The sequence below is a fragment of the Phaseolus vulgaris genome, chromosome 8 (genome assembly GCF_000499845.2).
Source record: "Phaseolus vulgaris cultivar G19833 chromosome 8, P. vulgaris v2.0, whole genome shotgun sequence".
Classification (NCBI taxonomy): Eukaryota; Viridiplantae; Streptophyta; class Magnoliopsida; order Fabales; family Fabaceae; genus Phaseolus; species Phaseolus vulgaris.
Genome location: NC_023752.2, coordinates 61,100,789 through 61,123,197, shown reverse-complemented (window position 1 = coordinate 61,123,197; position 22,409 = coordinate 61,100,789). Strand labels below are relative to the sequence as shown.

The following is a 22,409-nucleotide window of genomic DNA, read 5'->3' as shown; positions in this document are numbered from 1 at the left end:
TTGCATGTGAAAAATGAATAAAAGTTATAAAATAATTCAAGAAAATGAAAGACATTAGAATCACACTTTAAAGAAACATTATCAAAGAAATAGAAAAGGGAAGCCAAAATTTTGGAGGATGATCATACATCAACAACTGAATATAAAATGAATGTAAACGTGATTTTTTATAAAAAAAATTGAATTAAACTAAAAGTTGTTACTTAATTTTAAAAAAAATTAAAAATTGATAAATATGAAATAAAACTTTATTGTATAAAACAAAGTAGTTTGAGAATTTGATAAGTAGAAATTCTTCACAAACACTCATTTGTGTTATTTTTTATAATAAAATAAATAAAATATTTTATTTATTTATATCTATTCTAAATTTTAACTCAAATCTACTGAATTTATTATATCCCACCAAACACACTTTTCACGTTATATTATGCAAATTGAATACCAGATTTAAAAATAGAGTTTAAAAATAATTATTAATACATAAAAAACATTATATTATTTGTAGCAGGTAAGTAATAAGTGGTTTCCTGTCTCCTTGGACGGTTTGTAGGCCACGTGATCTGTGTTTATCATTTCTGACTTTTGCACTTTTCTTTCTTGGGATCTCAAACTTGGATTTTGGATCAAATATTTTACAACAAACTAACAAAATTTCTCCTAGAACTTGCATGATTTTTACTGAAAATAAATTACACAGATTAATCAAAATTTTATGAAAGAAACTGAATTGAATCAAGTAATGAAAAAGAATTTTGAAGAGTATTTTGTGTTCATGATTATGATTTATTTGTCCATAATGAGTTGTGAATATTTGGTGGCGAAGTTAAGCATGATGTTTATGAGTGAAATGAAGAGCATTAGATGCGCACTGTCCAAAACAAGACACACACTCATAGTCAAATAAAGTTGGTTGGATTAGATATCAACTTTTGAAGAACACCAATTTCTCCAACTTCTCCATTCCCAGCTTTCACTTTCACTCAATTTTAGCACAAAAAAGTTCCGACCTTTGATGGGTCGGTTTCAAATCTTCAATTTTGCATGAGTGTGGAGCCATAAGCTTGCAGTGGGTACAATACCCAACTTTTGTTTTCTCCTTTTATTTGATCTTTCATGCCTCCTCTTGTGGATCTAAAAGGATGTTTCTTTCTTCTGCACTGTGTGGAGTGATGGGTTGTTACTTGTTGGAATTAGATTGCCACTCTTTGAAGTGAGCCAATTTGATTGAATTGGAAGTCAAATGCATTTTTGTTTTGCTTTTATTTTTGTCAAAACTAAATCATTGGTTTTCTTAGTATATGTTCAAGTTGTCAAAATTGATGTCTGTTGCGTTTGATTTTGCTTGTGTTTTGGTAAGTTGGATTCCTTTTACCCTTCTCTGGGTTCTTTTAGATTTGATTCATTTTCACCTAACCATTGTGATTTGGTCTTTTTTTTTTTGCTGTGTTAGTTGTTTTTTCTACTCCTCTTTCGATGGACGATGTCATGATATAGTTGAATTGTAATTCTCATCCTGAAGCTATGATGTTTGATTTTTTGTTGTTGTTCAGTGCGAGAGGACCTTGCTGCTTATGAACCTTGTGTGTTATGAAATCATGATGCACAGTGTATGATGTTTCAACTTGTTGACCTGCATTTCCTGAATGAACCAACTTGAATCATCTTTTTTTTTTTCCACACACAATCAGTTTTGGTTCTTCTGGCAAACGGGTTTCCTTTATTTTGTAGCATACAATTTCTAGAAGCTAAGTGGGGGTAACTGTTTTTCAACTATTTCAGAATTTCTGTTCTGCTGTTTTTGATTTTGATGCTGGAACCACGTTTTTGTAAGTGAATCTAGCAACTCCCCTTCCTATTCCTCTTACTCCTGCATATTTTGCCACACTTCTCTTTATTTTATCCTAACTTGAAGTCTGTTTGAACAATTTCTCTATAAGGAATTACAGGAGAAGAAAATAAGATCAAATAAACCGAGTTTCTTATGTACTTCATCTTCTATAGAAGTTCTTTTATGAAAATGTTAAAGTGTATAAGTTGATTTAAGTTGTTTAATTCATTTGTTTGCAGAAAAGTTTGTCCAATCATGTAAATAGAAGAAGAATAGCCAAACTACAAAATTTGTAAGAAGTTTATGACTTTACATCTCAAATCACTGGATGACAATAATTTGTGTAACAGATCGTTGAATAATTGTGGTGGGAGCATCCATCTGAAGGAGTGGAGTATTTGGAGCATGGCTCAGACTGTGGAGGTTATGAAAGGTGGAGGAGGATCCATCAGGCTTGGCACCACTGGAACAATCAGCTCCTTAATGACAAGGGAATTGGATCATGTCTCTTCTGCCCCAAAGAAGATGGTATCTTCAACAAGGAGTAAAACTCAAACACTTCCTGTTTCAGTTCCCTGTGGCAGTGCAACACAAAAAAGACTACAACCAAGAAAATCATCAGTTGAAGCCGGTTGCAGTGGAAGCAGTAAAAGCACAAACCGTAGAGTCCCTGGCAATGGCATGCCCCAGAAAGCAAAAACTAATGGCAGAAATACACAGACAATACCCATGCTAGGTTCTGATAAATGTTCAGTGGGAAGAACTCCAGTGAGGGAGAAAAATGATAAAAAGATACCTAACATTGTTGAAGTTGTGGACATAAAATGTGGGAATGCAGAAAAGGCTTGGGCTACACCCTTAGCAAGTCGTCTTAAGAAGCTTGGTTTTTCAAAGCTTTCTGAGAGCATAATCTAAACCTGGAACTTCATATAATATGAAAGTTTTTATAAAAAAATCTAAACCTGGAACTTTTTTGTGTCAGACTTCAGATTCCTGTAACCTAAAGCTGAGGTCCCATTTGGCCTACCAGTGTCTGAAACATCAACCATAGAGCACATTCTTGGTAAAAGCCTGCTACTCACTCGCTTTTTCTTTGTACTTTCTTCTTCTATAGATACAATTGTCGTTCTAGAACTTGTACTACTATTGGAGGAACCCACCTCTGTGATTTGAGACTTGTTCCTTTGTGAATTTGAATCAATCCTGCTGAAGTACTCAATTTCTTGCATTATGAGGGATGCAACTGTGCCTCGGGTGCCTATTTCTGCTGGAGGAAATCCAGCCAAATTTTTTGAGTAAAGGGTAGTGGATTTATGCATGCTTTGTTTGGTTTGTGTTGGGGAGAAAGCATGATGTTTTGATTTAAGAAGGGTGGTCTGTGTGTTTGTTCTAGTGGGGAAACTGCAGAGACTCTGAGGCATTTCTTTTGTTACAGGAGATGTGATTTCCCAAGAATGCTTCCACTTCATGTTCTATATCTGAAATGCATGGCACAGGTCTGTGAAGATGCAAAATCGGTTGATGACATGATCACTGCATTCATGTGCTTGCAGTTATAACAGTCTAGTTCCTAACTACTATACCAACTTTTTCAGTTTCATCATGTTCCTAAGTACATGCTAGGTTTTTTTTGGAGTTCTTGTCAGTGCTGTGATGGGATTCATGTGAAAGGTAAAAGTTGCTAGGCGGGATAGGAGGATCTCTTCCATTGGCTTTTCAAGTAAATTGGTGTTTTAGTTGGCAAGGAATAGTAGGCTTACCTAAATCAGGAAAGCAGCTAGTTATTTAAGTGCTTTCAGGTTAGGGGAATTGTGGATTATTTTGTTTAGGTTGGCTCTATCTACTTTGTAATTTAGTTTCATATGGGGTTCTATAGGGATTTGAGAAAAGATACAACATAATATGTAAAATCACTTTTATCAGTGAATTCAGCTGTTATTTTGAAATAAGTCCAAAACCTGCACATCATATGCACTAAAAGAGAAAGCAAACAATCCTTAAGATATGGTGATGAGTTTCAACAGTGTGTAATCTTGTCATTTGAATAGCTATAAAGAAAACCAGGATGCTAGATTCAAGTATCTTCACAGATCTTGTTGTTTTAAAACTGTATTATTAGTATGTTATCCAAATCGTGCTTTGGTACATTTGAATTTGCATTATGGAATTCATTTCTTCAATATATGCTATTTGTTCCACTCGAAAGACAACATGACTGTGTGTTCCTTAGAAAACGAGCTTTCAGTTGATATTCAATAAGAGAGGAAATTCACCTGGAAAAGACTCCTAAACGATGTTATTTTTTGGATTTGAGGTCGTAACACTAGTTATCTAAAGACTCCTAAACTATGTTATCTCTCGGATTTAAGGTCGTAACACTAGTTATCTGCATAAATTTATTGACACTTTACAAAAAGAGAAAGAGAAAGTTTGAGGAAGTTGTGGCTTAGAGTTGAGAATCCTCCAAATTGTGGTTGGAGCCTGGTCACGGCCTTTGCGGTGGTATCATTAAGGGGTAAGGTAGGGAGTGTCTGATTCATGAAAAATGAGCAAGTTCTTACTATTTTATCCATATGGTGCATTTTAAGAATAAAGCACTTCTTTCAAAATTATACCCATTTTTATTGTTGAGGAGATGATACAACTATAAATAGGTGAGGCCATAGGGTTGGCAAATCGGATAATGTCAAAATGGTTTGGTTTAAAATTTAAATTACCCAAACTAAACCGATTCAAACAAATTTAATTTAATTTTATCATGTCGTCTAATTTTTTATATGCTTAATTAAATTTCAAATTCTTCATAAATTTAAATATTTTTAATTGAGTTTCATAAAAAAAATGTCTGTTTAATTTTTGTGTTAACTAAGTAATTTTGGTGTTATTTAGCAATGTTGTAACGAAAATATACAATAAAATTGTACCGAAAATCATTAAACTTATAAATCAAGTTTTAATTATTATTTATAACGGAGTAATTTAATATGTAAAGTTAATAATCATTTTAATTTATTCAATTAGAGATATTAATTAATAATAAAAAATTTAAAAATATTTATATGATGACTTTTAATTAAAATAAAAAAAAACAAAATAAAAATATAGTTTGCCCTCTACGTCTCAAGATGTTATGCTTTCCCCTGTCTCAAATTATGAAAACATTCACCAAGTTTAACTATACTTGAATTTCTAAACAACCACTTATAGTAACTTTCTTTTCTTTTCTTTTCTATGGAGAACAACTTTTCTTTAATCTCATTTAGAGTGAATTTCAAAAATATCATCAACATGATTTCATCTTTCATTGTAGATTTTTCAAATTCAATGCCAAATAATAGATCTTGCAACTATTAAAATCTTCTTTGTTGGAATTTTTATTGATTGATTGATGATATATGATGGGCCAAGTTTTTTTTAACTTTTATTGTTTACTTTTTTTTATTTTAGAATTTTTATCTTCTATTTTATCATCATTGATAAATGGAATAATTTTGATGATTTGTAGCAAGTGAGATAAATATGGTAAATAGACAATATTTGATAGGAGAATATCATAGAAGTTGCAAAAATAAGAAAACATTGATATATTTTATGAGTTCAATATAATTGTCATAAATGAAGATCTAAAGACACACATTACCTAACTTTTGAGGCCATAATAGATCTAGAATTTTCAATGAGACTACTAAAAAATATCTTTCAAAACATTTATCATGAATCAACTTTATAATCAATATAATGAGACACAAACTCATTAATTATTTGATTTTGAATTTATCAAATGTCTATTTTCAATTATATTGTTCTTCTTTATAACTAATGTCAAAATGAGTTTGATAACTTGATACTTGTTCATTAAGGATTTGACTGGCCTTAGAGAATGCTTCTTTCATTTTTCCTTTTATGATTATATTACAGAATATTTTCTTCTTGGACACCATGGTGATTTGCATACAAAACTCTGTTCAAACACCATAGAGAGATAAAACACCATATACCACAGGATTTCACCAGACACAGGTAGGTTATAGTTTACATGTTACACATTGGTTGCAGGAGTAAATATCTTCAAACAAAACATAGTTACTACTTAAAGTAAAGCTCAATAAGCTTCTTCAAAGTCTCAAATACACTAGTGAAAGGATTAAACTCAATAGGGGAGTTCAGTCCTAGATCAGGAAATTGGTTTGTAAGTGCCTGCTGCATTCCAGACATAGACATCATAGCAGCCAGCTGACTATTGGACATGACTTCACAATCCTGGGGTGTGTCTTTAATTTTGCTTGGATCATATCCAAAGTTTGCAAGGTAAGACTTGTACTTCTCAATAAATTCAGGTCCAGGGTTAGGTGTTCTTGAGTATATCTGATATTGGTTAATAACTATTAGTTTATGAACTGTATGATGCAGTGTTGTTTCTTTTATTAATTTTAAACTAACCAATAGCATTAGATGTCAAATATGCCATTGTTGAAAATTCAGAAAAAAAACCTTCTGAATGAAGTTCAATGACTACAAAGTTGGAATGTTTGCTTAACACATGGTTCAAGATTCAAGAGTTTTTGAGGTATATTTTTAATACCTGAATAAAACTTTTATCCTTTGCTCCTGAAACAAGAGAAAAATTGTCATAATCAGTATCAATCACATCATAAGGTTCCTTGGGAATGAATGGCAATGTAGGAAACCGGAGATAGCATTTTTCTTTGATCATCTCCTGCTTCTCTAGCTGTGTCTCATTTTTATCCAAATCTTCTTCTGAAACACATTGAACCTTTCCCCTAATTCCGGTTATATATCCATTTGGGCCTCCATGAACACAAAAGGTGTCAACTTGGATAGATGGTACTTCCCTATCAAATGTATATACACCCTGAAATGTCATTAGTACACCCAAATTAATATGAAGAAGCTTGTAAATGCCAAATAAGGTAAATGAAAAATCTTATCTCTAAGATGTATACTACTACTTACTGAATGACAGAATTTTCTACACAAAAAAATGAACAGCTTTTGGATTCTGTCAGTGCCTCCAAATTCAACAGTTTGTTATGCATAGTATGAAGTTGATTAGGGAAAGATGTTGGAAGAGCATAAATAGAATCAGCTCTTTTCTAAACCAAAAGTTGTCCTGTGAATTCACTGCTATGTTTATTTTAGCATTACCTGAGTGCAATGACAATCTTCTTGGCCTTGTCCAGCAAATCCACGTTTAAGTGAAGCAACTTCAAACCATCTTCCAGAATATCTTACAGGGTCAAAATTCTTGGCTGTCATACCTCTCATCATCATTAGATTTGCACCCTTTTCATTAGATTCATTCTCAAATGGTGAAGTAAGTGTAGTATCACTGGCACTGGCAATTTGACATATATTATTTTGTGAACGAGATAGATCTGCTGCAACAGACTGTTGATGAAATAAATGAGCAAATATTTAAAACAACTCATTCATCATAATAATAAACACCTATTTCTAGATTTCTTTTTATGAATAAAAAATATTCTCTATTTGGCACAATTCCATAATGATATCCTGCCTTTGTAAGAACTTTAATATGGTAAAAATTAAGAATGAAGACAGAAAATCAATGATTGATAGCAATGCCTTTTGCTTTATCCAATGTCCACGTAGTTGTGGAGTCATGAAAGGAACAACCACTACACTATAGCTATAATCTCTGTAAACTACTATCATGATGCAGTTTTTAAAAAACTGTGACGGTGACTTTAAACCTTGTTATCATGTGTTCAGGAAAAGAATATTGTGAAAATGTTAGATAAGTCCTCCTGAATGGTATTGCAGATATGACTTCATGAAATTGGGTACTCAACTGAGTTGTCAAAAGCAACACTCTTGGACTGTTGAATACAATAAAATACAAACCTGATTTGCTGGAGAAATAAAGATCAAGGAAGCAGCAAGCCCAGATAAGACATGCTTGGTCAGAATCTTACTTGGGACTTCCAACGAGCACTTTACCAATGTTCTTCCTGACACTGTTCTGCATTGTCTGGAACAAAAAAAATGTCATCCCATTTGAACAACAATGAAACCGAAAAATAGATTACAAAAAATAATTCAAACAGTTCCAGATTCACCATCTTGTTTTAAAAAAGGAGCTAATATTTAACAGCATCTACTTGTAAAGTGACAAAAAATGCACTTAAAATCCCAATGATAAAGGAGTGTACCATCTAATGAACAAAAGCTGGTTATTACAGAACAAAATTCTGGGAGTATAAAGAGGAAAATTCATTCAGTAATGGTGAGTATATGAACATTGAAAAGCTACATAAGATGATCAGAAAATTGAAGCACAAAAAAAAGAGTATTAAACATTGGAAAAAAAAAGTCATTATTAAAATACTTCAAATTAGGAGAAAAATGTAGGGGGGGTTCCAGAATTGTAAAACAAATAAAGGAACATAATGAAGAGAAAAACATGTTGAGCAACAGATTATAAGATTAATTAAAGGTAAAGGGGAGAAAAGAGTTAAAGTTGTTACCTGGGATAAGAAGAAGAGTGAGGTGGAGGAGGTGATGCTCGTAGAAAAACCTCTACCATGTTTTTGTGTTTTCAGTAGTTGTCTTGTCCACAGTTGCCCCATTCTGAAGTTTCTTTCTAAAGTCCTTGGTTTGGTTTCTCTGACAAAAGATCCTCTTGAAACATCGTCCTCCAAGGTCCCATGAGTTAAACTGGGCCTGCCTCACATTTCATTTTTGAGAATTTCTCCTGCACCATATCATTTTTTATAAGCACCCAACATAACTTTTTCAATCCAACTTTGCCCTTGTCATATATTTGTTTACGGATGCCAATATCCAGTAGTCACATTTGTCTACGGATATCGGTATCCGAAAGTGTCATATTTTTCTATGGATATTGTCATCCAAAATTATATTTTTTAACTACGAACATCGTTATCTAGAATTCGAATGCCTACGGATATCTATATCTGGAAGCAAAAAATTAACTATAACCTTCCGGACATAAATATCCAGTACAACCCCGGATATGCACGTCTGGAATAAAAAAAAACACTTGCAGATATAGATATTCGGAAGTCATAAAATTTGTGAAATCTTACTGCATTGTGTATTAGTACCCACAACCACCACTCTTCTCTTTCGTGAACGAAAAATCTTTTTCTCCTCTCCATCGTCATGTCTTCGGAACTCAGTGGTGTGTGTTGGGTACTACTGTGCCTTAAATAGTCAATGAATGTTGGGTGCTTAAGGTTGGGTGTGGAAACCTAACTTTTATTTCATTAAGGATACAATAGACATTTCACAGTTGGATGTACGTAGGTAAAAAATTATATGGTGCAAAAATAATCTGCCTTTCATTTTTGTTTAACTGGGCCTTCAAGGCTCAATCTCTACAACCTCATTATTGACTACCTAACTACTTTTAGCAAGTTGAATTATGCACCCCATGTTTTCAAACGTGCACCCGCATATGGTGGTGAAATGATAAAATTGTTCCTAAAAAAATGTATTCAGAATTATGATTGTACGAGATAATTTTTTATTTTGTATTCCAGAACGTATATTTTATATTAAAAAATAAAATATGTATTTTAAAATATAATTTTTGAAATATAAATTTGAACATTATGAAATACAAGAATATAAAATTTCCAGATTATACATTTATGGAGTAGAAAGTTTATATTCCGAGATGAATAATTTAAAATACAAAAATATTAGTTTCGGAATGTATAGATTTAAAAATTGAAATTTTATGGGGGTGTAGCTTGAAAGTATGGGTGCAGAATGCAATACCCATACTTTTACTCTTTTAAAGCTAACTAACAGTTGGTATTGAACTATAACTTCATCCTAACACCTTTCTTCTAACGAATATATATTAAAAAAATGTGTTACATGTACACTTTTAATATATTTTATTCAATAAGTATTTTTCCTTAAATTTATTAGAAAAAGTAATGAATGGGTTTTTTTTGTTAAATTAAAATAGACCAACACAATTTATAACTTTTAACAAAATTAGATAACAAAATAGTTCTTATACAAAAAAAATTTAATGGGTAATTAGAGGTTGTAGAGTATGAGAATTAAAATGAGAGATATTTAATTTAAGATAAGTGAATTTGTTGCAGTTCCTAATAGCATTGTTCATTTTTGGTTATATAAGGAAATAATAGGCACAATCTCAATCTCTATCAAACCTACTAGACCAAAACCAAAAAGTTAGTGGGAGAATTAATGATAAAGCCATATTTATAGAGAACATGTGAAACATTCGAAGAAAACATGAGAAAAAATTGGTTAGATTTGGTCATTTTTAAGTAGGTTATAACTACGAAGCTTTTGAAATTTTTCTTAAATTGCGTGTCTGTGTTGATATATGTATCGGACATCGATACTCATAGAATATTTATTGGTGAAGTATTTAATTAAAAAAAATGTGTGTTAGATTTTTTATAATTCTAGAATGGGTCCAACACAATTTTAAAAAGGCGAAATATATTAATTAGTTGCTATAGTGATTAAATTAAATATTATTTTAGAGAATAAAAAAAAATATGGTTTCTAAATTAATTTTTATTATTGTTAAATAGTTTTTAATTGGTATTTAATTAGCTATTAACGTTTTAACTAATAATTATTTAGATTCTAAATTTGGTAACAAAAACTTTGCAGCTAATTAGATACCAACTTAAAAACCATTTAATAATAACAAAAACTAATTTAAAAATTAAATTCTATTTTGTCTTTAATTTAGTCAATATAGTAACTAAAATTAGTTTATATTTAATGATTTTCTTGTACTGTCAATATCCAATAATAAATATTAAAAATGTGTATCTTAATTTAAAGTTGGTCAATTTATTTATAAAAATATATTAAAAAAAATAATCAAAACTAATATAAATATTATAATTAATTTGAATATTAGTCTGACATTACTTATAAATTCTCTACAAAATTTATATTTAAGAGTTATTTATTTTGAGTTTACAATATAATCATGACTTTAATAGTTGAAAGACTATTTAGCTAAATATTCTAGAACATCTAGACAGAAAAAAAAAAAAAAAAGTGTAGTTTGAATATAAAACCTATTCACTATTCAAATTTTTTTTCTAGAAATTAAATGTGGAAGATTGACATGGTTTGTGTAAAGATGAAATGCAAATGCACCGAAAGTATTTCACGTACAAAACACGCATGATGGAATTTTAGGAAGACGAACACCCCAACTTTGCAAAACCCACTTTCAAATCAAACTTTACCAAACTTTCACTATAAAAAATAACTCAAAAATCAATCATCATCACTCAATTACACGTCATGTAATTACCACAAATCCATAAAATGCAAGTCGTGTGATTTTCACTTTCTTTCTGTTTCTCAACACGTGTGTTAGTGTTCGTGTTCATGTTCTTCTTCTACCAGCCATCAACACCTATAGTAAACCTATACTGAAGTTACTTCACACCTTCGTACGTGAGTTCAGTTTATATCATAATTAATAAATATTATGAAGCACAGTTACGTGAAAGTTAGCCTAATTCTATTATACGGATCGATACCGGATAAGTCATGTTTCTCAGTTTCTGAGAGTGTTAGCATTCTGGATATAGTCTCTCAATTTTGAACAGGTTGTGATTGGAATATTCCCTTATCTTTACCGCAGATGCCTCATTTTTTTAATCATATCATGATTAGAGAGAAACAGGATATTCCTAATTGGATTCTAAATGAGTCTGGTCGTTTCACTCTTAAATCGGCTAGGACTTTTTTCTTGGAACCAGGAGTTCCAGGTGGTTGGGGTAAATTCATTTGGTCTTTATCTATTCCGCCTTCCAAAATTCTAGTACTCTTGAAAATTTTTCATGGGCGACTTCCTACATATCAACATATTCAGAATAAGGGTTTGCATATATGTTCTATGTGTTCGCTTTGTGAAAAGCAAGAGGAATCTATTCAACATCTATTTTTTTAATGTTCTAACGCATTGCATATTTGGAGTTGGGTTCGACAAATTTTTCTTACTTCTCATTTCTCTAATAAGGATGATCTACTTTCTTTTATTAAGAGTGATGGTAGTCCTTTGGTTAAATTGATTAAGCTTGCGGTGATAACCTTTTCTATATGGATGATATGGCGTATGAGGAATTATGCTAGATTTCAGGATAAGATTGGGGTTTCTAAGGCTATTTCGATAATTAAAGATTTAACTTGTCTAATGGGAAATTCGTCTAAAGCTTCAATGAAGAATGATATGTTGGACTTCAACGTGATTAAGTTTTTCGGTATTAAGACTCGTAGTGGTAAAGTTCTTCGTCATCTTCCTATTAGATGGGAATTTCCTTCACCAGGCTGGGTCAAAATTAATACTGATGGGGCTGCTAGGGGGTATCCTGGTCTTGCTACTTGTGGAGGTATTTTTCGTGGAAATATGGGAGAATTTATTGGTGCTTTTTCAGCGTTTCTTGAAGTTCAAACTGCTTTGGTTGCTGAGTTTTATGGAGTTATACATGCTATGGAGGAAGCTCAAAAAATGGGGCTTACTAATGTCTGGCTTGAATGTGATTCTGCCTTGGTTTGTGCTGCGTTTACTGCTAGGACTAATGTTCCGTGGATGCTTCAGAATCGATGGAATACTTGTCTTAATTTTTGTGGGACAATCAGGTTTAGGGTAACTCATATTTTTCGTGAAGGGAATGTGTATGCTGATAAGTTGACTAATTTAGGATTTATTCATAGAGAATCATTTAATTGGTATAATAGACTCCCAGCTAGTCTGTTCTTAGAATTCTTTATAAATAGGTATAATCTACCTATGTATCGTTTGTGTTAACATATGTGTTTTGGTCTAGTCCCCCCATATTTTTGTATTTTTTTTTTAATAATATTTTTTTTTTCATGTGATGGCAGATGATTGTTGTTACTTGAGGTGTTAGCTTAGCTGAGATATCAAGTTGCATAGTGATGCCTAACACGAAAACTTTATAAAAAAAAGGAAAAAAGTCATGTTTCTCAGTTTCGATGATCGATCAATCGCATTAATATATATTAAAGGTGTTTAATATACACTTCTTATACAGAATACTTACTTTGTTGAAGTATTTTTCTAGGTCAACTCCGATCAACACCAACAACTAAAGTAAAAAATTTGAAGAGAGTAACGAGAAAACAACCGTATTAAGAAAATAATAATTATCAAATTATACATAATTATTATACGCAATTATATGTAATTATATTAAATTAATTTGATAATGATAGAATCACATGATTAGTGGATCACCACAGTTTTGAAAAATTTGGAAAGAAAGTCCCCGTACACTTTGATATATTTCCTATACATGAAGTGTGATGTAAATACATACAAGAATAAGACATTACCATTCTTTTTATATTTTTTATATTTTTTTTTCTTACCATCTTTTTATATACCATTTTCTTATATATTATTTAGATCCACTTTTTCTATAAAGGTTATATATGATTAAGATATTTGTGGTTTATATTAAAAAAGGTTAGTGGAATTATATTGGCAGTGGTTAGCGGTGGTTACATTCTACTATGCTACTATGAGTTTGGTGTGAACTCTTCCATTTATTTCATTATCCCAAAGCCATCATCTATGTAACTAACAAAATAAATTCATATTAAAAACTATAAAAAAATTGTTAAGATAGATGAGTTGGTGGATTTAATTAATCAATAAAACTTTAGATGCCTTGCTCTAGCTACACTTTTATAATGTATACGTGGACCACGTTAAATAAATAATGTAGCATTCCTAGTTCAAGTCTAAGATTAGTGATGGATTTAGGTTGGATTAGGGTAACATTTTTTGGAATGACCAAGATTCCATAATTAATTAATTAATAGGTCTTAGATCTATGTGGTGTTCTCTATCTTTCGGAAAGCGTGATCAGAAAGTCAAATTCATTTCCACACACTTATCTTACACGAACCACACCATATACAATTAAAATTTAAATATATTAAGAAATAAAATTTTAAGTCTATACAGATAAAATTATTTAAATATGTTACTAATTGAAATTTGTAAAATTTATAATTATAAATGAAATTATGTACGAGAGATTCGATAATGAGTAGCTTGATAAAACTAACAAATTTGTGCTAAATCATGTGAAACTATATATGAGTGGTCTAATAACGGATATTCTAATAAAACCAACAAATTTTGAATGGGATAGATTCTAAAAGGTTATGATATCATATTTGTTTCAGCCAAGAAAAATGGTCTTTACCTAAAATATTTAGTTTAGTCAGAAACAGTGATTTTCAGTCTGTGTTGTTGATTGATTTTCTGTCCTTTTTATACTGAGTTTCCCTCTCATCCATTTTCTAGTTTTTATTGTGCATTAACAACTCTATCTCACATATCTGTCAATCACCATCATTCTCATCGTAATATTCCTAAATTTCCATTAATTTTTTAAATGAAATTAAACTATTTTTCCATGACCTTATAATATTAAAAAAAAATTTAAATCTAATTCAATTTTATAAAATCGAATCTCAGATTACAAATGAATATTTCTATATAATTATATATATAAATTAATAGATTCATATAATATTTATGTTCTTCACTACAAGAAAATCATGAAATAGAAACCAATTTCTAGAAACCAAAACAATTAGTTGCAATAGTAACTAAATTAGAGACCATTTTAGAAACTAAAAAGAAATTTGGTTTATAAATTAGTTTCTATTATTGTTAAATAGTTTCTAAATTGATATCTAATTAGCAACCAATGTTTTAGAGACTAAATTTAGAAACTAAATAATTGGTATCTAAAACCTTAGTTGCTAATTAGATACCAATTTAGAAACTATTTAACAATAATAGAAAATAATAGAAACTAATTTAGAAACCAATTTTTTTTAGTTTCTAAAATGGTCTCTATTTTAGTTACTATTGTAACTAATTATTTTGGTTTCTATATCATGATTTTCTTGTAGTGCTCGTAAAGAAGAGAAAGGCATGATGATGGTATCTATTTTAATTTGATAAGAATGTTTTAAATTTGAATGGCAGAGAAAAGTTAAGAAAGTTGCAGAATTGTAGCAGCCTTTTTCCTTTACCAAATTGTTTAAACTTTTATGTTCAGTAGATTCAGATCCACCAATCACACTACCATTCTTTAATTTCTCACTAATCATACCATTGCAAATTCCCCATTTACCACTTTTATTTTTAACTACTTTTACTTTTATAATTTCTAATTGAATTTTCCAAAACTGATTCAAAAGCGCGTTTAACTTCAAATACGTTAGACGTGTCCAACATGCCAAATATATATTTGTGTGTCTTATTAACACGCTAAATATTAAACATTTTCTATTTTAGTAAATATTTTATTAAATATCAGGCGTGTTTAACATGCTCTTCTTTTTGGTAGGTTTTGTGTTTAAGTTTACTACCATTATTCGTAAATATTCTCAAACTAAATTACATATAATTAAATTTCAACTTTAAAAAATAAATATTATTAAAAAAAGTAAACGTTAAGCCTAACTAAACCTCATAAAATCGACTTATAAAATAAGGTTTGTTCTCACTTATATACTAAAAAATTGATTTGAAATTTTCAACCCATCCTCTTCACATTGGGTTACCAACTTGTGCATTGAACTATATATTATGGGTGCATTGAACTATATATTATGGGTGCAGGTGACCTGATAAGTCTAACAAACAATCGTTATGATAGGCTCAAAATTACTCTTATATCATATTAAGAAGTGAACTTTAAACCTAATTTAACTTCATAAAATCGACTTAAGATAAAATTTACACTCATTTATATACTAAAAAATGTCTTAATAACGAATATTTTTATAAAACACTTAAATACCTGTTTTGATTGCTCGTTTAATTTATCATTTTAACATCAAATGAAGTTGTTGCAATATTGATTGATTTTAACTCTAAAATAATGCATGACTAAATTATTTCTGATTTGAGAAGAACGTGATCATTCACTAAAGTTCAAAATCCTTTTTAAGATATGTAATCATTTTCTTTAAGCCTTCAATTCAAACTAATACTAGAATGCTAATAATAATAATAATAATAATAATGAAGAAGAAGAAGAATATATGAAAATATAAAATAATTTCCTACTTTTTGAGTCATGAGTGTTAAAGCATAAGGATTGGACAAGAAATAAAGCCACGTGGCCTTATCATGTGTCCTCTCGCAGCAGATAACTTTTCTTTCTTATCCTATCCTTGAACACCACATTCCACAACATACCCCAATTCACAAATATAGTTGTTCCATTTTCTTATAGGACAAACCATAACAAAAGGAGACATCAATTTTTTCACATAAAGTAATTGATGTGATAATAAAAAGCAACTAAGTCATCATTTTAGTTTCTGAAATTGATGGGTCTTTTTATTAATCATTGAAATTGATTAAAAATAACTAATTTTAATGGCTCTCACTTTTTATTTAATAACTTTTTTATATTATAATTTATATTTTTCAGTCAGTATCGTCATACACCTATGCGTTTTTATTTCTCATTTTCGTAAACTCTAAATTTAGACGGTAATGGGTGTTGACACTCGATAATATTAATATTGAATAATGACTAATTTTAATATTTGTATCTATTTATATATTTAATATGTAGATTTAAAAATTTAATAATAATTAAAAATATATTATTTAATATTTAATCATTGTTTAATTTTGTTAATTTTTCAATTTGTAACTAATTTGTGTATTGAAAATTTTGTTGGTATAGAATCAGGACCAATTGAATTAGGTTGACTAAACAACATATTTAGTGAGTAAGCTTAATCATTGTGTTTTTTTTATAATCTTTATTTAAATAGATCATTGTGGTTGTAATTTTTTTGCAACAGAACAAAATGAAAACTTAATAATTTTCTGTGTAGATGTAGGTTGCGGTTGACAACCGAACAAGTTAAATCTCGTGTTGTTTATTTTCGTAATTGATTCGTGATATTTATTTTCGTAGTTGATTTGTGATTATGTTTTGCTTCCGCTTCCGTTTCCGTTTCCGTTTCCGTTTCCGTTTCCGTGTGCGTTTTTTTTCCATCAAACTTATTTTTTGTGTGAAAAATAGTATAAATTACGTGAAGTGTTTTGCTCTTATGAGTGAAGAATGATGCTAAAGTAAGGCATCCCTACGCAGAAACCAAGAAGGCGGCAATAGGGAGCGTTTGGGAAAGCGAAGTGAACAATACCGGTCAACTGTCCCATATATCAAACAGTGGGACCAGAACCCAAACAAGACCAAACGCACCGCAAAAAAACAAGAACATCATCAACAAAGAAGAACAACATGAAAGAAGAAGATGGTAGGTACTAAGTAGCATCTGTTACAAGAAACCATGCTCCATCATGGCCAAGATCATTCACCAAACCACTAGAAACATGTCTCAGCTCTGTCGCAAATTCGCTCAGGTCCACGTCCGGTGGGGTGTCCTCAAAAGGGTATCTTTCGTTGGCCACTTTTTCCGCTTCATTTGGAACAGAATTCTCGTTTGCTCCGTCGCCGGAAGCCCACCCCACTACCGGAAATTACCCCTCCGGGACCAATCTTCTTCGCTGCTCGCCACCGACTCCGACGCCTTCCTCGCTGCCACCACCTGCGGCTACGACTCCGATTCCGATTTGGTGAGCCTCAAGATCAGCTTGTTGGGTGATTGCCATATTGGAAAAACTACTTTTGTGGTAAGCTTGTTTATCTAACTTTACATTCAAACACATGATATGATCCACAGATAATTATGTTTCTTAAATCTCTGGTTTCGATTTTGGAATTTGCATACATGAATTAGAATTTGACTTTGTTGGGAAAATCATGGATAATAGAAGGGGAGAACAGACTTGAACACCAAAAATTGAACTTCATCCTATGAAAAGATTAGAATTTAATTTTTCTATGATTTTGAAAGTTATTTGTGGTTAGACTTTGCGTGCATAGTGATAATTTGTTTCTTGTGAAATGGGTCAAGTGTGGTGGTAGTGTTTTGTTTGAGAGGGTCTAACTAGCTTGGGGCTATTATGATGTGAATTCCTATTACCAGATCAAGTATGTAGGGAATGAACAAGAAAAGATGAGTCTACAGATGGAAGGATTGAATCTAATGGACAAAACTTTGTCTGTTCAAGGAGCACGTATTTCGTTTAGAATATGGGATGTTGCAGGTGCTTTGCTTAAACTTTACCTTTCTTTGCTTTTATTTCTCTGCACTGTGTTGTACTTTTTACATTTGCTTTTCTTACTTTTATTCTTTTTAGTTTTCTGGGTGTGTTTGTTAATTGATTATTGATGGTGAAGTGTTTGTTATGTGGCGTGTGAAGGTGATAAAAGGTCCCTGGATCAAATTCCCATGGCTTGTAAAGATGCAGTTGCAATTTTGATTATGTTCGATCTCACCAGTCGTTGTACACTAAATAGGTAGGCCAAGAGATGTTATCTGAGTGATGAGTTCGGTGGAGGGCTTTTAGAAAAGTAACTGACAGAAATAATGATTCTTTGCGTTTTTTGTACTTTGCAGTGTTGTTGGATGGTATAGCGAAGCAAGAAAGTGGAATCAGGTACCATAGTTTAATTCTGCAGGGCTGATATAGCAGTACTCTTTAATTCAATTCATTTCATAAAGTGATTGCCACTTTTTAAATTAAAGCATAGTTTCCAAAAGGAAACTCTTTAAAAAAACTAGTTTTGAAGTTGTGCATATGGATACAGTATCTGCATTATTATATTCATCATGCTTTAGTATAACTGCATATGGCAAAAGGCATTGATTTTTGCATCAACACTAAACAGATAGAGAGGAGCTGAAATTATTGAAGAACAGTGGTAGTATACTATTTGTTTAAGAATCAAGACATCAAAATGCCTTGTTAATATAACTATAGGTCTTGTTTTAGGTGATAATGCCAAAAATGTTGGCACATTTTTATGTCATTTTGTTACTTTTGCAGAGTGCAATACCAATTCTAATAGGAACCAAGTTTGATGATTTTGTTAGACTTCCCCCAGATGTGCAATGGACAATTGTAACACAGGTAAATGAATAATAATGACCTGTTTTGGTTATTTTCCCCTACTGATGCATCCTTGATTGACTCATAAACAGAGAAAAATTCTTGTAATAAATACTAGTCTTGTTTGAAACATCAGCATGTCATTTATCAACTTCTATGTTTCTGTGTTTAGCATTAACTTTGGGTCCTACATGCTGATTAAAGTCTGATCAGTGATGTTCACATTCCATTACTTTCCTTTTTAGGCACAAATTCCAAGTTATCTTACTTTCTGCATCATTCAAATTTAGCTTGCTAATAAGACACACTGACACAGGCAAGGGCATATGCAAAGGCAATGAAGGCAACCCTTTTCTTTTCAAGCGCAACTCACAACATAAATGTGAACAAAATCTTCAAGTTCATCATGGCCAAGCTCTTCAACTTGCCATGGACAGTGGAAAGAAATCTGAGAGTTGGAGAACCCATAATTGACTTCTGATTTTTCTTTACATAGTGACTTATGTGTACATAGCAGGGCAAAGGAGAATGACAAAATAGAATGAGAAAGAAAACAAGTCAACCTTTTCTTACTGACTAGGAATTTATGAGCATTCAGCACCACCTAGGTACCTAAAAATTCCATGTTTCTACAGCCATTTTGACTGCACATTTGCAGAGAGTGATAACGTGAGATGGTTTTTCTGTCAAGCTTACCCTGTTGTGGCTGAGGTCAAAGCCCACAGGCATTCATATTTTTCCACTGATCAAGAAAGACAAGTTCTATTTCTACATAACTCTTGTATGATATTTTTTATTTCTCTAATGTTACAAATCTATTATCTAACACGTGTTTTTATTATTGTTCAACATTTACTATAAATTATACAATTACGAGTGAGACCCATTTAATAACAGTAAAACTCACGAATATGTAGTTTGTAATATATTTAAAAGTGAGACCCATTTAATAAACAATAAAACTCACAAATATATAGTTTATATATATTTAAGTTATTTGTACATGGATAAAGAGAGACTTAGATAGTACCTGAAATTGATTGTACAATTGTTGATGTGTTGGTTGCCTTCTCGCTTCTTTCTTCAACTCTCATTCTTTTGATATTGGTGCTCGATCGGAGTGGACCTGAAAAAAGGTATTCTGACGCTCAAATAAGTATTTAGTGTAAAAAATGTATATTGTAAAGCTTATTAAAGCGTACCTTACCCTTACCTCTCCGTAGATGGTTTATTTATAGTATTTAGACATGGACTTTTGTTGTGATGAGCCGAATTAATCAAATATCAGTTGCTATTTGATTTATAGCATAATTCCTGATTTATAGGAAAGTATATTGGTGTCACATGAATTTGGTAGGACATAATCATAATTCGTGGACAATTTCCACAATTATCATTGTTGTCATTTATTGAGCGTCTTTAATATATAATAATGTGGTCGGTTGGTAATCAAGACCGAGTGACATAACTTGTCTGGTACAAACGAGTACATTATTGAATACGTTTACAAAATTGTGTTATAAAATGAATTTGAGCCTAAAAAATTGTGTTATAAAATGAATTTGAGTCTTGAAAAAAAATTAATTTTGAAGGGACGTAGTTTATGTTTCAAAAAAATTTATTGTAAAAGCAAATTGTATTAAAACTCAGGATAATGTTTTATAAGTAACAAAATCATTTAAAATTATTTTAACCTAAAAATCAATTATTTTGTATATGTTGTTTTGGGTTGTATACGTGACAATGTCATTTTACATCATTATCTTGGGTCAATCGACAACTTATAGAGTATCTTGCCACAAATTAGGGGAAAAAACAAAAGGGATGTAAGAATTAATGCATTTGAAATGAGAGTTTAGAATGATAAAAAAAATGAATGAGTTAAAAAAACAAACTTTTTAAGATGATTATACAAATTAGATTGTTTTTGGTGAGTAATTCTTTTATCAATAGGTTGTAGAAAATTTTGTTGTGTGTCTTTTTAGAGAATTTTAGAATTTATGTCGAATACTTTTTCGTGAACATGAAAAGGCTGAAAAAAATGTAATCATTAACGAAAATAAATAAATCTTTTAAATAAAAAAAACTTTATCAAATTATCATATTCCTTATTATCAAGTCAAATTTCAATGTTTGATGATGGCATTGTAATTGTTATGACATGAGAGTTGCAAACATTTATAATAAGTTATACAAACTTTTCAAACAAAATTATATACTACTCATCTATATCTATTTGAGAGATTCATGTGAAAATGATGTAAAAGTTTGGATCATTGATTTTTTTTAAGAAAGATGATTGATAATGGAAACTTTTCCCTCATCATATTAAAAATATTAAATATTTATAGATTTTATTGTTTTGTTTGTAACTTTAATTAAAGTGTGTTTATAATAAAGAAGAGCTAATATCTAAATAAACTCATAATTAGTAATGATAAAGTGAGTCAATCTATTTCAAATGAGTATATTTATTTTGTAAATTTAGTTAAAAATAATTTTTTTAAGTAAGAAATTTTGTAATTCAATTTTACTTGATATTAATTTGTGGGTCAATGTATTGGTTCATTTAAGTATATTTTGCTATATAAATATGTATTTATTGTAATTTAAATACAATAAAAGTGGAATAATGTTAGTTATCGCTTTAACAGTCAAATTAACCAGATTTAAGCATAGTTCATCTAACGCAATTATAGACTACCTAAAGGTCAACGAGATGATAGTATAGAAGTGGTCACATGATCCCAAATCATCTCCCAACGAATCCAATAGTGAGTCTAGTGAACATAATTCAAAATCTATCTGCAAGCAATGGAAATTAAAGATCACAGTAAGGCAAAAGGGTTGTGATTGTTAAGTAGGAAAAATATAAATGATGATTTAAAACAATAAAGAATGCATGTTGACTCACAAGTTCTTCTACCAATGAATTTCTCACAGGTTTTGTAAATATTATTCATTTCTCAATCCTCAAACAGAGCTAAAGCAGATTCAACATGCGTAATTTTGATTCAACTTGAAACTCACCAATAAAGGATGTGCTTATTGGTTTAATCAGTATCCACTTTGTTCCATGCATATACTCTATGAGAATGCTTATCTCATTTCTCTTGAATCATGCGCCCAAGAAATTAATTAGAACAATGTGAACTAACTAAGAAATCAAAATTTAAGATAAGGAAGAATTTCAATCATGCGTTCAAGTATAACCTCTCACAAAAACCAGTTGTATAGAAGAACAGAAGATAAAAACAACTGCTATAGAGAACTAAAAAAACAAAAACGTTCATTGATCAAAACCTCAGACCTCGATGGGGAATTACAAAGGAATAACCAAAAAGATTTAGTCTTCTATGTGGAGGAAAAACAAAAGAATTACAAGGAAGAAAAAAAATTAAGAAAACCTTATGAGGCTTCCTCCTCTCTCCTTGAAGCTTGTGTCTTGGGAAAATATTATAGTTTAGATTTTTCTCCTCAGATCTTGTTTTCTATTTTGATTCAAATAAACAACTTGGACTT

At 30.8% G+C, this 22,409-nt stretch overlaps 3 protein-coding genes across 11 annotated transcripts; 2 read left to right on the top strand and 1 right to left on the bottom strand.

Moving 5' to 3' along the window:
- Nucleotides 1–573: 573 nt before the first annotated feature.
- LOC137824247 (uncharacterized) lies at nucleotides 574–3,780 on the top strand. Of its 8 annotated transcripts, none has more exons than XM_068629800.1 (3): nucleotides 582–1,073; nucleotides 1,783–1,829; nucleotides 2,182–3,780. In XM_068629800.1, the coding sequence occupies exon 3, from the start codon at nucleotides 2,237–2,239 to the stop codon at nucleotides 2,744–2,746; it is 510 nt and encodes a 169-aa protein (XP_068485901.1). In that variant the 5' UTR covers nucleotides 582–1,073; nucleotides 1,783–1,829; nucleotides 2,182–2,236; the 3' UTR covers nucleotides 2,747–3,780. The 8 variants fall into 8 exon arrangements, with proteins under 8 accessions (XP_068485899.1, XP_068485901.1, XP_068485902.1 ...); XM_068629796.1 differs by having other exon boundaries at nucleotides 583–1,073; nucleotides 2,071–3,780; XM_068629798.1 differs by lacking the exon at nucleotides 1,783–1,829 and having other exon boundaries at nucleotides 574–1,213.
- Nucleotides 3,781–5,810: 2,030 nt separating this feature from the next.
- On the bottom strand, nucleotides 5,811–9,016 carry LOC137823533 (chloroplastic lipocalin). Its single transcript, XM_068628721.1, has 6 exons — nucleotides 8,923–9,016; nucleotides 8,341–8,567; nucleotides 7,718–7,844; nucleotides 6,998–7,240; nucleotides 6,414–6,704; nucleotides 5,811–6,196 (listed from the first exon to the last, which is right to left on the bottom strand). The coding sequence occupies exons 2-6, from the start codon at nucleotides 8,397–8,399 to the stop codon at nucleotides 5,918–5,920; spliced, it is 999 nt and encodes a 332-aa protein (XP_068484822.1). The 5' UTR covers nucleotides 8,400–8,567; nucleotides 8,923–9,016; the 3' UTR covers nucleotides 5,811–5,917.
- Nucleotides 9,017–16,983: 7,967 nt separating this feature from the next.
- LOC137826335 (septum-promoting GTP-binding protein 1) lies at nucleotides 16,984–19,713 on the top strand. Of its 2 annotated transcripts, none has more exons than XM_068632264.1 (6): nucleotides 16,984–17,564; nucleotides 17,921–18,041; nucleotides 18,198–18,294; nucleotides 18,395–18,434; nucleotides 18,825–18,908; nucleotides 19,204–19,713. In XM_068632264.1, the coding sequence occupies exons 1-6, from the start codon at nucleotides 17,232–17,234 to the stop codon at nucleotides 19,366–19,368; spliced, it is 840 nt and encodes a 279-aa protein (XP_068488365.1). In that variant the 5' UTR covers nucleotides 16,984–17,231; the 3' UTR covers nucleotides 19,369–19,713. The 2 variants fall into 2 exon arrangements, with proteins under 2 accessions (XP_068488365.1, XP_068488368.1); XM_068632267.1 differs by having other exon boundaries at nucleotides 19,133–19,713.
- The last annotated feature ends 2,696 nt before the right edge of the window (nucleotides 19,714–22,409 follow it).